At 42.4% G+C, this 14114-nt stretch overlaps 1 protein-coding gene across 8 annotated transcripts in view; it reads right to left on the bottom strand.

Annotated features, from left to right (window-relative positions):
• The window catches only part of SLC16A14 (solute carrier family 16 member 14), a 35679-nt gene that overhangs the window by 5016 nt on the left and 16549 nt on the right, over positions 1 to 14114 (bottom strand). For all 8 annotated transcript variants that reach the window (XM_060151919.1, XM_060151917.1, XM_060151916.1 and 5 more), the window contains 2 exons: positions 12072 to 12215; positions 4788 to 5765 (listed from right to left, as the gene is read on the bottom strand). In XM_060151919.1, coding sequence (XP_060007902.1) covers positions 4788 to 5765; positions 12072 to 12215 — 1122 coding nt within the window. The remainder of the gene's footprint in view (positions 1 to 4787; positions 5766 to 12071; positions 12216 to 14114) is intronic.

The following is a 14114-nucleotide window of genomic DNA, read 5'->3' as shown; positions in this document are numbered from 1 at the left end:
CACTGTTAATTATGATGAAGTGAATAATTCACTTGCAGATAACGCTGAGTGGTGTGTCTCTATAAGCAGAGTACATGACAGCACTATCTTCAGCTACAATTTCTAAAAAATCAATACATATAAATGAGGTTCTCATACCCCACTCATCCCATATGAAAGCTGATCTTGTCAGTTTAACAGTTAAATCCTCCCTTTTCATATGATCAAGTGATTGAGAGTAGGAAATGATGTCTCTAAATAACCAACAGCTGAAACAAGTTGATTTCGCATCACTGCCTAACACGGACTCAGAGACAGGACAAAATCCGCATTGGAGAATTAATTTGTACTTAGTTCAGACTATTTATGTACTTTTTGGTTACAAGTGTTTGAGTACAAGCTCCAGGGCTCTGTGATATGGCCCCTGTCCGCCTCTCTCGCTGCCCAGAGCTTAACCAGAAGCACAAGCCATTCTGAATATTCTGGAGTTTCAAACATATTTGTCTTGACACCTTGTCTGTACAGGTACTATTCCCCCTTCTGGGGGGACAGTAATAAACCCATCACCCTTAGAACACCCTACCATCGCCTTCCCACCGCTCCATCCTCCCTCTTGTATCCGCAAACTACAGAAAATGTGTGCTAAGTGTGTTACACATTGATACAGCCTTATGTTGAATTAATTATATTTTAAGATCTTGCATCTTTCCCCTAAAAGTATAAACTTTTGTAAAAGCATGTTCACACACCCCATTCTTTTAAAGTAACTCACAAGTCAATTTCTCAAAAAGTGCACTCAACTTTACCAAACAAGTTTGGTACAAATTGGAGTAGTCCTAAATTTTATGTTACATTAATCCCATAGGTTTTTCCAATCTACCTTTATCTGAAACGATTCCAGATCCTGCCATCTCCACTAGTCTGAACTCAACCCAGTCCCAAGTCAGATGCAAAGCAGGTCAGGAGACAGTACTTTACCATGTGCTTTGGCCCAACACATGGGGACGATAACTCTTTAGAAACAAGATGTTTCAGACAAGATGCCCGCCTCCTTCATCCTTCACCGTCTCTCCCTGTAGGTGTGAACTCATCAGTCCCTTGGTTTGGAGCTTGGATCCTTGGCAGTCCTGATCCAACCATCCACTGAAATCAACAGCTTCAAAGTAAAATCTGGTTCCCTATTAAACTGCATTTCCTTTTCATTTGAGTCTGTCAAATGAGGAGTGACAGCTATTTTTCTTACTTATTAAATAAGTGTTCCCAGCTCTTGATGAAAAAACATTACAAATTATTGTTAGGGTGTTATACTTTATGCAAATATTGGAGATACGTGTAGGTTCTTGGTCAGTCAAATCTGGTGGCTGAGTTTTGCTATACTTTACCCTGGAAACATCTAGAAAAGTACTATTATTATATCTTTAAAAGTGATGAACTGAATGCCCAGTAACATTATAAATGAATTACATCATGAAGTTCAGGTTGCTGAGTGACATGGTTGAAATGTCTGTTCAATACCTTTGATTGCACGTTCTTCTCCTAAATGGAAATGTGTGATTGTCTAACACGCTACTAAATTGTACCAGACTTTTTAGTGCCAGTAGGAACTGCTTTGAAAAATGGAAAACACATTCATTTCTAAACTCATTAAAAATGAAAAAGCTAATGTGAACAGTAATTTTCCTTCTAGCACATCAAGGTAAGTAATAATTTCTAGTCAACCTGGAATTTCTAGCAAGAATTTAATGTGGTTATTTAGTCACTCATATTGCCAGGCACTTCGGCACTATCACGCATAAAGGCTGGCCTTGCATCTCCTGCAATATTGGCTCCTTGGCCTGGAAAGTCAATGAATTAAACACAATACAGTTAGCTAATCATGTTGTTCAGCACTCCTCAGTGCATGAATTCAGTGGAAGAAGAAGAAACAAACAAAAAGAAGGAGAGGTCCCTTTAGGTTGCTGGCCTGGAGATGTACATCAGAACATTGATTTTAGAGTCCCCATGGCAGCATTTGACACATATTCATGTCAGGTTTGTAATACAATGGTTTCTACCATCTATGGTGTATCAAATTCAGCTACAGACTCCACTTCTAGGGAGGAACGTTGAAGCAAGCAGAGATCAGACCTGGTGACTGAGGGTTGGGTATAACTCCATGTCTTCTAGTTATAATTCCTTTCTCTTCTGCTCAAGAAAGTGCACTAGAATCCAAGTGTGTGAAAAGGAAATGACCATAGGGATGGGATAAGGAAACCATGCTGGCAAACCTTGGTGCTTTAATTAACATTGATCATGAATTACTTCGGCTGCACCTCACGGCTGTGTTGTGATACTGCTATTGCAATCTGATGGATCAGTATAAAATAATCGCAGACTGACCATTAGAAGCAGAAAGTACCCCTTGGATCCTGCAAAGAAACATCAACGGCAGATTCTATTTCCACATACAATATATCTGAAGGACTTCCAACAAGAGGGTGGATGAGCCACTGATAATGTCCCCATCCCCTTAATGGATATTAAACTCCTTTGGAAGTTACCATTGGTTGACTGATCCAAGCCCCCAATCCCAGTTCTTTTCTCCTTTCCTTCCTCTAGTACAGAGGCTGGAAAGTAAAATTCTCCAATTCTCAGTTCCCCTTGAAGTTTGGACTAGCTGCGTGACACAGTTCTGGCCAATCAGATATAAGTGGAAGTCTTCTGGGACTGAGTCTTTTGTTCCTTCCTCTTTCTTGTTATAAATGAGGATGTAGTGGCTGGAGCTACTGCAGGCATTGTGTGACCATGAGGACACTAGCATGAGGAAAAGGCCAAGAGGATCTTGAGACACTGCCCCAATATCATCTAGTCTCTGAATTCTAGATTTCTGGTTATGTGACACAAATCTCTGTTTAAGCTACCATTGTCAGGGTGTTCTCTTATAACCAAATGCATCCCTAACTGATAGAGAATTCTATACTATGAGATCACTGAGCAGTACTGACTCTTCCACTGCCAATATAATAGTCTGCTGCACTGCTGTAGATATTCACTGGCACCTAGAAATGCTGGCCTGCATCTCTGTATAGGAGCAGCTTGATCCAGGAGGGGCCCCATATGTACCCTCTGGGTTCCTAAAGCAATCCTTGGGCCTTAAACCTTTTGCCAGCCAGCTGCCAGTGTTGTCAGCTGAATAGGTAAAAATCTATGATTTCTTGAGCTTCAGTCCTGAGGGGGACTTAAAAATGGTTGTGTTGGCATAAGCCCTCTGCCAGTGTAGTTCTAGGACAGGTGACTGTAGGCTCTGTAGACAGACTGGGAAGCAAGGGGTGGGGAGGGCTTTGTCCTGCACCCATGCGGTTCCCCCATCCACTGGGAAGAAGTATTTCTGCAGAGGATATGAGGATAAAGGGCCTGGAGCAGCCAGATAGGCAGAGGATGGGGCACCTGAATAGGTGAGATTCTACCAGGTTAGCTTAAAACCCTGCACAGAACTTCTGGCAGCTCTGACAACTGTCACCAGTCCTGCCTGGCCTGGCTGCCCTAAGAGCCACCTCCACAGAGCACTTTTGTTTTGACATTTGGCCCCAGCCCCTGCCATACTTTGTGGGCTCCTGCCTCCAATCCCTGGACAGTGGGTAGACTTTGTCACCTTTGCCCAGTACCTGGCCTCTTGGGGACTGGGTCTACCTACCACAAAGCTTAAAACCTGTCCCGAATGACAGGCTCAGAGAGGCACCTGGCCCAGACACAGGACTCCTTGGTGGTGCCTACGGCTTCTGGTATGCCCGATGCAAGAAGCAAAATCTCCACTGAACTGAGGTGAATACAGGTGAGAGATCTCACCCTAGACGTGGCCAACTGGTGGCCTCTGGGCCAGAGGTAGGCAGAATGTCCCAACTCTCCCCAGATGCCCACTTCCTAATCCCTGGGAACTGTAAATGCTCCCTTATGTGGCAAAAGGGACTTTGCAGATGTGATTAAGTTAAGGACCTTGAGATGGGGGTTATCCTGGATTATCCGGTGGACCCAATGTCACCAGCACCTTAAAAGTGAAAGGAGAAGGCAGGAGAGTCAGAATTAGAGAGATGAGAAGATGCTATGATATTGGCTTAGAGGATGCAGGAAGGGGCTGGGAGCCCAAAAGCAGGAAGCCTCCAGAAACTGCACAAGACGAGGAAATGGATTCGCCCTGAGAGCCTCCAGAAGGAATGCAGTCCCACCAACACCTTGATTGTGGCCCATTGTGACCCATTTAAGCCTTCTGACCTCTAGAAGTGTAAAATAATACATCTGTATTGTTTTAGGCTACTAGGTTTGTAGCAATTTATTACAGCACCAGTAGAAACGACTACAGGGCTACATCCACGGAAGTGCTCTGCTGGACCTACACACGGTGTTTTGAACATTTGGAGACGTTACCTAAGAGTGCAGAGTCCTAGCTTCTCTTGGACAGTGGGAGGAGGGGCTAACCATAGAAGAGCTAGTAATGATTTTCTGTATTTCTTGGTGATGGAAATCAGCTGGAGCAGGGTGGAGGCTGTCTCTTTCGGACGGGGCAGGGGCTCTGCACTATTCCACCGTGCGCTTTACCAGCCTAGCCGTTGATCTCACAGGTTAGGGATCAAAAGTTCATCTACATTCTATATGAAAGAATGACCTTTAACTTTCTAAAATTTATAACAGAAATTGGGGGCAGGAATGGGAAAAAAAAAAAGGACCATGTACACAAATGGAAACTTCCTTCTTATTCATCCTGGACTTTTAACACAAATGAGAACACGACTTTCTACATGCACTCTAAGCTCTTAAAGCCTTGAATGGTTTACCTGCAAAAGGTGGTCCCAGCAACGCAGAGATGCCGTTAGCACAGATGATGATGCCGTACGCGTTGGCTAAGTGCTCAATCCCCACCAAGTCTTCAGTCACCACCGGCATCAGGGAGAAATAACCGCTGGAAAACCCTATCAGTGCACAGATGACTGCCAGGCCAGCGTACGTGTGCATCAAGGGCAGAATAAAAATGCTGAGGACTAGGGTGAAGTTGGTCATCAGGAAGACATTCCAAACGCTGATGCAAGGCAAGTCGGCCACAACGCCGAGGATCACTTTTCCGAAGATATGAACTATTGCTATGATCGAAGTCAGAGGGAAAACATCGTTTTGCTCTGATAAATTATACAAATTGACTATTTCTGGGAGGTGAATGAAAGGGATGACAAAGCTGCTGTATGCAAACAGAGCCCAGAAAATAAAGGCAACAAACATCCGATTAGTAAAGAGCGAGGCTGTCCCAAAATAGCCCAAGTACCAATCCCGGAAGCCCTTCCTGACCCTCATGGTCAGCCGGCTCACGGTCTTCAGAACCCGAAAGGCGCACATGTCCTTTCTGTGTGCAGCCTTCTCGTGGCACGCCTGGGCTGGCATGTCCCCGAGGGAGTCCTCGGTGCCGGGGCCGCCCCCCTTCTCTTCCGCTCCGCCCAGCTGTCCACTGGACCGAACAGATTCGGTGGAGTGAGCCGGGAGGACGTGTGGCTCTTTCCCTTCTGGGTCGTCTCCATCCGTCCCAGGAGAGAGGGGCCTCATGAGCGCCCCGCAAACACACAGGTTCAGGGACACCGCGCCTTGGATGAACATGGCATTCCGCCATCCGTACTCTGCGCACAGGTACTTGAGCAAAACCGTCATGAGGAATGTGCCAAACCCGGTCCCGGTGGTGCTGAGGCCCTGGGCGAGCGCGCGCCTCTTCTGGAAGTACCTGCCCACCATGACCACGGCCGGCAAGTAGGCCATCCCGCTGCCAAAGCCTGCGCACCCGAGAGGGAAGAAAAGGCACACGGCACAGCGTAAATGGCCATAGCCCGAATCTGCAGCCTTTAAAGAGCATCTGCATTTCATTATGTTAGTTTCTATAACTTTTCTTTCAAACAAAGAAATAATCATGATTGTAAAAAAGGAGTTCGAGGGGTAAGTACCAATATTCACCCAAAGAAGCCCACTTCTAGTCCATCATTTCCCCCAACAGGCTTTTCAGCATAGGTCACTCCAATAATAATAATAATAATAATAATAAACTATTATATTAAATAAATAAATAACAAATATATATAAAAGAATTAAATAAATAAAATAAGTCTGCATTCTCACATCAGAATATAAGCTCCATCAGGCAGGACTGTGTCTGTATTACCGCCCCTGGTATGCCGGGCACTGCTCAGAACGTGCAGTGTGTGCTTAGTGATTTGTTGAAAGCATGAATGGATTCTGAGGGCTCTGCTGCTAATTGCACTTAATACACAGGAAAGTACTCATGTACAAGGGGATGAAGAGTGACTTCAGGCAATTTACAGAAGCCTCAGGAATGGGCCAATGTGTTCCCAAATGAATTAGAAGAATAAAAGGAATTAAAATGTACCTATAAGGATACGTAGCTACTAGATGTCAAAATCACCTAATACGTATTTGCATCTCTGGTTTTTAATTGTATCTTTCTTAGAAAATAGGAACGGTTTGTGATTTACGGGCACAAAATTAAAATGCTGGTGGGGAAGATTGTGTCTATTGGGGGCAGGGTGTACTGGGAGGGCTTTGTGCTTTCTGCCCAATTTTGCTGAACCTAAAACTGCTCTATAAATGAAGCCTATTTAAATTTAAAAATAAAATAAATACGAAATAAAATAAAATGCTAGCCAAGAGGTTGAGGGTTGTGTTCTTAACTTCTAGGTACACACAGAGGGAAACCGTAAGCCCCGCTTCAGGTGGTCATGGGGCCACACACGGTTCTAATGCTCACAACCTCCTGACATTAGGATAGCAGCTTGATAGGAGAAAAGAGACTTGGACCAACAGCACTCCCCAAAGCCGAGAAGCTTCCCTAGTTTCGCATCATTTAATAGTTTCAGAATTACCTGAATCTGGAAGGAGAGCAGAGCGGCCATACATGCAAACATAATGACAATTGCCACTAACTGGGCGGTGAGGATGTGCCAACTGCTGTTCAGGCTTTATCTGATTTACTTTTCACAATAATCCAAACGCTACCTGCGGTTAGACCCAGGTTATAAAAGGGGGCATTGAACCTCACGGAGATTCAGACATTTTCACCAGACCCTGCAGCAGGTAACCAGAGAATCCGGGTTGGAATTCAGACCCAACTGCAGAAGTCTGGTCCCTTTCCACTGCCTGCACAGCCTCTCATCCTAAACTGCTCATCTGCCCGGCTGCCAGCACATTGCTGCAGAAGGATTTTGCTTCAGTTTCTAAAATAAGCTCCAAGAAGCAACCTGCCTCCTTTATTTACCTTAGAGCAATGATAATCTACAGCAACTGTCAGGGGCCAGTGATCCTCAACCAACTGCTCCTCGGATGGACACCCTTGTTTTAAGAACAATTAAGCCAGCTTCTAAGTAATTCCCAGCGAAAGCAGGGGCAGGTCCCCAAGCCAACTGCCAAGCCTCAGCGAGGGCAGCAACATAGCAATCATTTGCGTGACGGGGTAGAGGAGGATGAAGAAAACGGCTACCCTTAATTTTGAACCAAACTCTGAATTAACTTCTATGAGTTTGAAGTCCGCAAAAGGCAGAAATCTCTAATTTCCTAATATTTAGAAATGAAGCCCAATGGCTTCTTCTTTTTTTTTTTTTTTTTGTGGTACGCGGGCCTCTCACTGTTGTGGCCTCTCCCGTTGCGGAGCACAGGCTCCAGACGCGCAGGCTCAGCGGCCATGGCTCACGGGCCCAGCCGCTCCGCGGCATGTGGGATCTTCCCGGACCGGGGCACGAACCCGTGTCCCCTGCATCGGCAGGCGGACTCTCAACCACTGCGCCACCAGGGAAGCCCATGACCATCCTACTTTAAAATGCAAGCCTCTCTTGCCCCCCACTTCCATTCCCAATCTCCCTTACCCTACTTTTCTTTTTTCCTATAGTAAGTACTTGACAGTATAACTTACTTTGTATTGTGTGTGTTGTTTATGATCTGACCCCTTCTCCCCTACAACTACCACTATAAGCTCCATGAGGGCAGGGATCTTCTTCTGTTGTGTTTTCCGATACATCTCTTCCAAGCACCTAGGACTGTGCCTGGCACATAACAAAGGAATGGAATGAATAAAAGAAAGTTCTCTGGGAAAGTAAAGTGATCATATTTTGAAATAATAGCCACCTTTTTCATACCGGTTAAATTGATACTTCCACGGTTAAGGTACAAAATACTCAGCTGAAAAATTGGTGTATCAGTGGTTATTTTGAAAAAATAATTATTTGTTAAAGAACCAAGAAATTCTTTGCTATTAACTATTGTGGCACAGTATTATTGTCCTTATGATTGTACTGGGGAGATGTGTAGTAGAAAGAACCTAGCTGGCCTTGGGTTTAAATCCTGGCTCCACTCCCCATAAGTAACCATGTGACCTTGACCAAGTCAGTTAAACATGCAGCTCATTGGTGTTGTGTTCCTGATGTATACGTAAGTGCAATACACCTATGTGATAGCACACTGTCAATTAATGTTACCCTCTTACCACTTATAACGGGCTATTGGTTAATGAAACAGTTTGAATCAGATTCAGAGTAAGCTTTTAAAAACCAGGTGGTTTAACGAACTCCCACATACCCATCACCCAGCTTCAACTGTTATCAACTCCTGGCAATTCTTGCCTCAATCCCGCCTCTACCCCAACACACACACACACACACACACACACACACACACACACACACACACACACACACACACACACACACACACACACACACTCCTTCCTCCATATTATTTTGAAACAAATCCCAAATATATCATTTCATGTGCAAATATTTTAGTATAAATCTCTAAATAGAAGAATTCTTTAAACTGCATAATCGTATCAGTATCTTATCTGAAAAAAAAGAATAATTCTTTGATATCATAAAATATCCAAAGGTGTCCAAATTTCCAATTCTCTCATAAATGACCATATTTTTAAAAAGTTTGTTTAAATCAGGATCCAAGTAAGGCCCACACATTGCTATTTGTTGATACATATTTTAAGTCTTAATTTCTCTTTTTTTTTTCTCTCGCAATTTACTTGTTGAGGAAACTGGATCATTTGTCTGTTAAATTTGTCCATTCTGCATTTTGCTGATGGTACAAAAGTTTACTTTTTAAAATTTGATTTGTCACTGACAATAACCAGCAACCTAAATTTAATGGATCTCTAAACAGCAGCAGAATGAAATAACTAATAGGAACTGAATTGAGGGGCAAAGCATAAGAGTAGGACCAATTATAACTTCGTTTTAATAATAAACACTCCCATGTGTGAGAAAAAAAATCCGTTCCTAATGCTACAAGCATCTACTACCCTCTCCATGTCCTTAACAGCATCTCCCCTTCCTAATGTGACTTTGTGATTCATAATCAGCACAATTATTCTATGAGCATATAGAACAGGCCTTGGGGATATTGAGGCTCAAGCCCAGTGGTCAAGCAGGGTCCTGGGACAATTCTTCACCACACTCAGGTTTAGAGGCCGGGCTTGTACCCAGATAAGCCAGGCAGAAGGCGGCCCAGAGGGAGAGAGAAGATCCTGTGGTTCTCAGTAAAAAGCATGCACAGCAGGGAAAAGCTGTCTCCGGAAGCCAAGTTTAAGAGAATGGATCTCTTAAATGGCAAAGCTGAAGAAATTTGTCCAGATCTCCTGGCTAAGTAAGATCGCTCAAACAGATGTTAGTTTTCTGCTTAATAGGAGGACATCCATGCAATTTTAATTGCCTAGATGGTAAAAAACAAATACAAACAAATCTGCCTCAAATGCTTTTTGTAATGAAGAAAGATGTCAACAAAGTCTCTTTCACACATACATTATTGTACAGTGATATACATATATATATCAATCAGTTGCTTTTTAAAAATTTTTGTTTTTTATTTAAAAATCTCTTTAATTTTTTTGTTGTTGTTTCAATCACTTGCTTTTTGCAGATCTTTGCTTCTAACTTTCTTTCTTTTATACTAAATAGGGGTCAATCAGCTTCACCATGCCTCACTAACAACAGCCCAACGGTATATAAGCTAACTGATTTAGCTGGATTTTCCACTTAAACATAATTATATATATATATTTGTGGAGGAGGTGAATACACTTATTTTCAGAGACTTTCTTTGGGTGTTTCCTGTATTAAAAAGAGGGAGCAATAAAGTGTCTCAAGAAACACTTTCCTTTCACTGGCCTCCTGATTTTTTTTCCGAATTCCTTGTATCCCTAAATATTTGTTGATTAAATAAGTGAATGAATAAACAAATGAATGAATATGGAGATCATATTATTTAAGAACCAATAAGCAACTAACTGCAAGAAATAAAATTCCATTTAAACAAAGAGTCTAACCATAGACATCTCTAGATGATGGGAATAAATTTCAAGTCCCAGTTATGGGGACCAAGTCATAATCCATGTACCCAAACACCACGGATCAAGTTCCTAGGGGCTCCCACATGTCTGCCCAGAGACCCCAGTGTGGCTCCTTAGTCCCAGGGGAAGGAGTTTATTTCCTCACCTATAATATAAAAATCCCCGTGCCAGCTCTATGCATTGGACTGTTATGGGGCAAAGTTTCTAAAATGCCTCAGGGAAAACATCTTGAGTTGTTCTTTAAGAGCTGTTATCAAGTCCTTCAGATCAATGGTTTCCAAACTCAGCTTCACAGGATACAGAAGTGCTTTAGGTGTATATGTGGATAGATGTACATTACAGAGAACCAACTTGTCAACTTATACGGACAGTGAGTTTTTATGTTCACTGTCTCCTGCTACCATAAAAGCATATACTGAAGCTTATAATATAATAAACATGCTATATACAATAACAATTATATATTAGCCAACGTTTGCTCAAGACTTTATTATGTGCCAAGCATTGTGCTAAGTGCTTCATACAGATGATCTCATGTAATCCTTTCAACAACCCTGTAAACCAAGCACTCAATCATCCCATTTTGCAGATAAGGAGACTGAGGCATAAGTAAGTTAAGTAACTTTCCCAAAGTCACACAGATAGCAAGTGGAAGAAAAAGAGCAAGAATTCCAAACTCTAACTTTGAACTCATGCAAACACTGCCATCAGTGTGCCACTTATTAGGATTATAGCTCTGTACTCAGAAAAGTCAGGCTGGCTCTGGTTCACTGAAATACAATTGTATGAGTAACAAACTACTTACCTGTGTGCATTCTGCTACCTGTTGATAAAGGAAATTATGGCCGGGAATACATTTTGCAGAACAGATATACAAACTGTGCTGCCTGGCAGCCAATTTTTATATATCTCCTGGGGACTGACACTTTGCTCTGGATTTGATTCTTAGAGTCTCTACATCTATGTGGGTTTTGCTGCTATTCCATTAATTTGAACAGGGGTGAAGGAGAAAATGATTTTTCTCTGATTCACGCTGGATTCTGCAGTTATTAAATGAGAGAATGTTATTAATATGTCCGTTTTGTTACAAGAGAAGGGACTAGCACTTAGAACCAGGTATAGAAAATTTAATTAAAATCTATTAGGAAGGCCAAGTACAGCTGTTAGGCCGTTTCCTCACGCTTAAGGCATATTTTCTTTTTTTTTTTTTTTTTTTTGCGGTACGCGGGCCTTTCACTGTTGTGGCCTCTGCCGTTGCGGAGCACAGGCTCCGGACGCGCGGGCTCAGCGGCCATGGCTCACGGGCCCAGCCGCTCTGCAGCATGTGGGGTCTTCCCGGACCGGGGCACGAACCCGCGTCCCCTGCATTGGCAGGCGGATTCCCACCACTGCGCCACCAGGGAAGTCCCTTTAAGGCATATTTAATATCTTATATTAAAAAGTATTTCCTGGAGGATAGGATATGGTTGGGTTGGGGTGGAGGAGACAAAGGGACAAAATATTTAATGGGTCTCTTTTCTCTACAGTGAAATTCATTGCCAAAATGCCCAATAGAAACATATAAAGTCAAGTTTAAGGGAATTCCCTGGTGGTCCAGTGGTTAGGGGTCCACGCTCCCGCTGCAGCGGGCATAGGTTCGATCCTTGGTCGGGGAACTAAGATCCCGCGTGGTGTGGCCAAAAATATAAATAACTAAAGGCAAGTTTAAGAAAATCACTACGCTTACCGGCTGCCACTCCGAAGGTAATGAAGAGATAATGCACGTTTGCAGCGTAGGCACTCAACACCCAGCCCAGCGAGTTCAGCAGCCCTCCGATGATGGCGGTCTGGCGGCACCCACAGGTGTTAATGAACAAGCCAATGAAAGGTCCTGTCACAGAACATTGAAAAAAGAATGACTAAAATGACTAATGGCATTTTATTTCCCTACTTTCTTAGGGAGTCCTCATATGAAGACAAAGAACACAATATTACTAGAGCTCTCAAGTAAAACAAACCAAAACCACACCCCTGCTTTATGTGCAGAAAGCTTTTGGCGTGCAAAGATAGGTTTCAGTAACTTCACTGGAGAGCACAAGGTTCTAGATTTTCAAGGAAGACAGACCTGAAATAAACAGACCAGTTGATTTCATTCTCTTGTCTACAGCAGAGGTCCTAAATTAGTGGTCTAGGTGCTCCATCCAGCCTGTAGGTGCATTTTGTTTATCCAGAACAAAGTTTAAAAACGTTTTGAATCAGTTGCCAACATTTAAAAATTAAGATTATTCACAAAAATCCAGTGGCCACACAGAATACCTTCCCACACAGTCTGGAGCAGCTGGACCCGTGCAGCAGCTGGTCCTGTTTTGCTGTGGCACGCCCTCTCTAGTTTGCTGCAGTCTCCACCCTTCCCTGCAGCCTCGTATTTGACATCCTGCCCTCATTTACGTTACTTGTTTGGCCTCTGTATACATTTTAGTTTTTTACTGTAGATCTAAAGGGAGTACAGAAAGGGGGGCTCTCAGGACCTCCATGCTTCAAGAAAGGAACCTATAGCCTGTTTTCATGAGGATATCCAGATGCAAACCAAGCTGGAAAGAACTCCATTGCTTCATACATACTTCAGCCTCTGCTGACTCTCAGTCCCTGACTGGACCCATCAGGCTATGCATTTATGACACTGTGTGGACATTCAGGTCTACCCCTGGTTGTACAATATTTGCCAATACTCACAGCAATGCAGTATATGATACTTTCTCATTGCTTACTTTATATGACGCTCTAGTTTTTGTCAACCTCTTTGTTTCCTTCCTGATTTTGTGGCAGCTTCTGATGTCATTGAAGCTTAATGCTTGCCTTCGGGTCAGTGATTCCTTATCCAAATAGCAATCCGTATTTTAGTAATACAGTTCAAGGCTGTACTCAGCATTGCATTTTAAACATCATCTTATTTTTTGATCATTTTTACTTTATATAGTTATCAAACCCTATGTTCAGGTGGGACTATTTCAGGTTAAAAACTTGTTGAAGTCTAAGGAGCTTCCTCTTGTAGTCCAAACTGAAATAAAACTGTCCTTTACAATTCTAACAATATTCATGTACATAGTTGGGTACAGTCTGCTAATAAATTTTTTTTTTTGTCTAGTGATTTTGAGAGGATCCAATCCTGAAAACTAAGAAGATAAAGACTTACTAATTTAATTAACCCTGCTGTATTACAGAAAATAATTCAGTAGATAAACCTCTTAGAATAGACTTAATACAGTAAACATCTTATACAAATATACTGTATTATGTATATTACAAAATAAGCACATGATATAAACAATATATAAGCTAAGCACATGGATATAAACATCTGAGGAAATTACTGGGGGGAACTGAAATTCAGAAACCATAAGTTGAAGAGTGTCTTTTATTTCTCTATAAATATTTTTATTTTCCTAAACCCACGGTCACTTCACCACTTCAAATCTCAGATGAGTGGGTTAAAAAAAGAGAAAAATGCATAATTCATTGGTTTGCTGTTAATAGGTCTTTTAAGATATGAAGGGTCAATGCATGACAGTTCAGTGGAATAATATTTCCCACATTACAGAAAGGACCCAGAAGCAAGTTTTTCTGTGATGCTGCATGATTATGAAACACTGCATTAAGAAGCATTTGGGGGAACAAAGGGGGAAAATTTCCGAATAAGTACAGATATTCGTATCTGGAGGAATTCTATATATCAAAAAGAAAGTACTGCTTGCTTTACTGAAAAGAACATTAAGATGATGACGGTGTCTGG

This window comes from Lagenorhynchus albirostris, chromosome 6 (assembly GCF_949774975.1).
Source record: "Lagenorhynchus albirostris chromosome 6, mLagAlb1.1, whole genome shotgun sequence".
Taxonomy (NCBI): domain Eukaryota; kingdom Metazoa; phylum Chordata; class Mammalia; order Artiodactyla; family Delphinidae; genus Lagenorhynchus; species Lagenorhynchus albirostris.
Note: the sequence above shows the minus strand (reverse complement) of the source record. Positions and strands in the feature narration are given on the sequence as shown.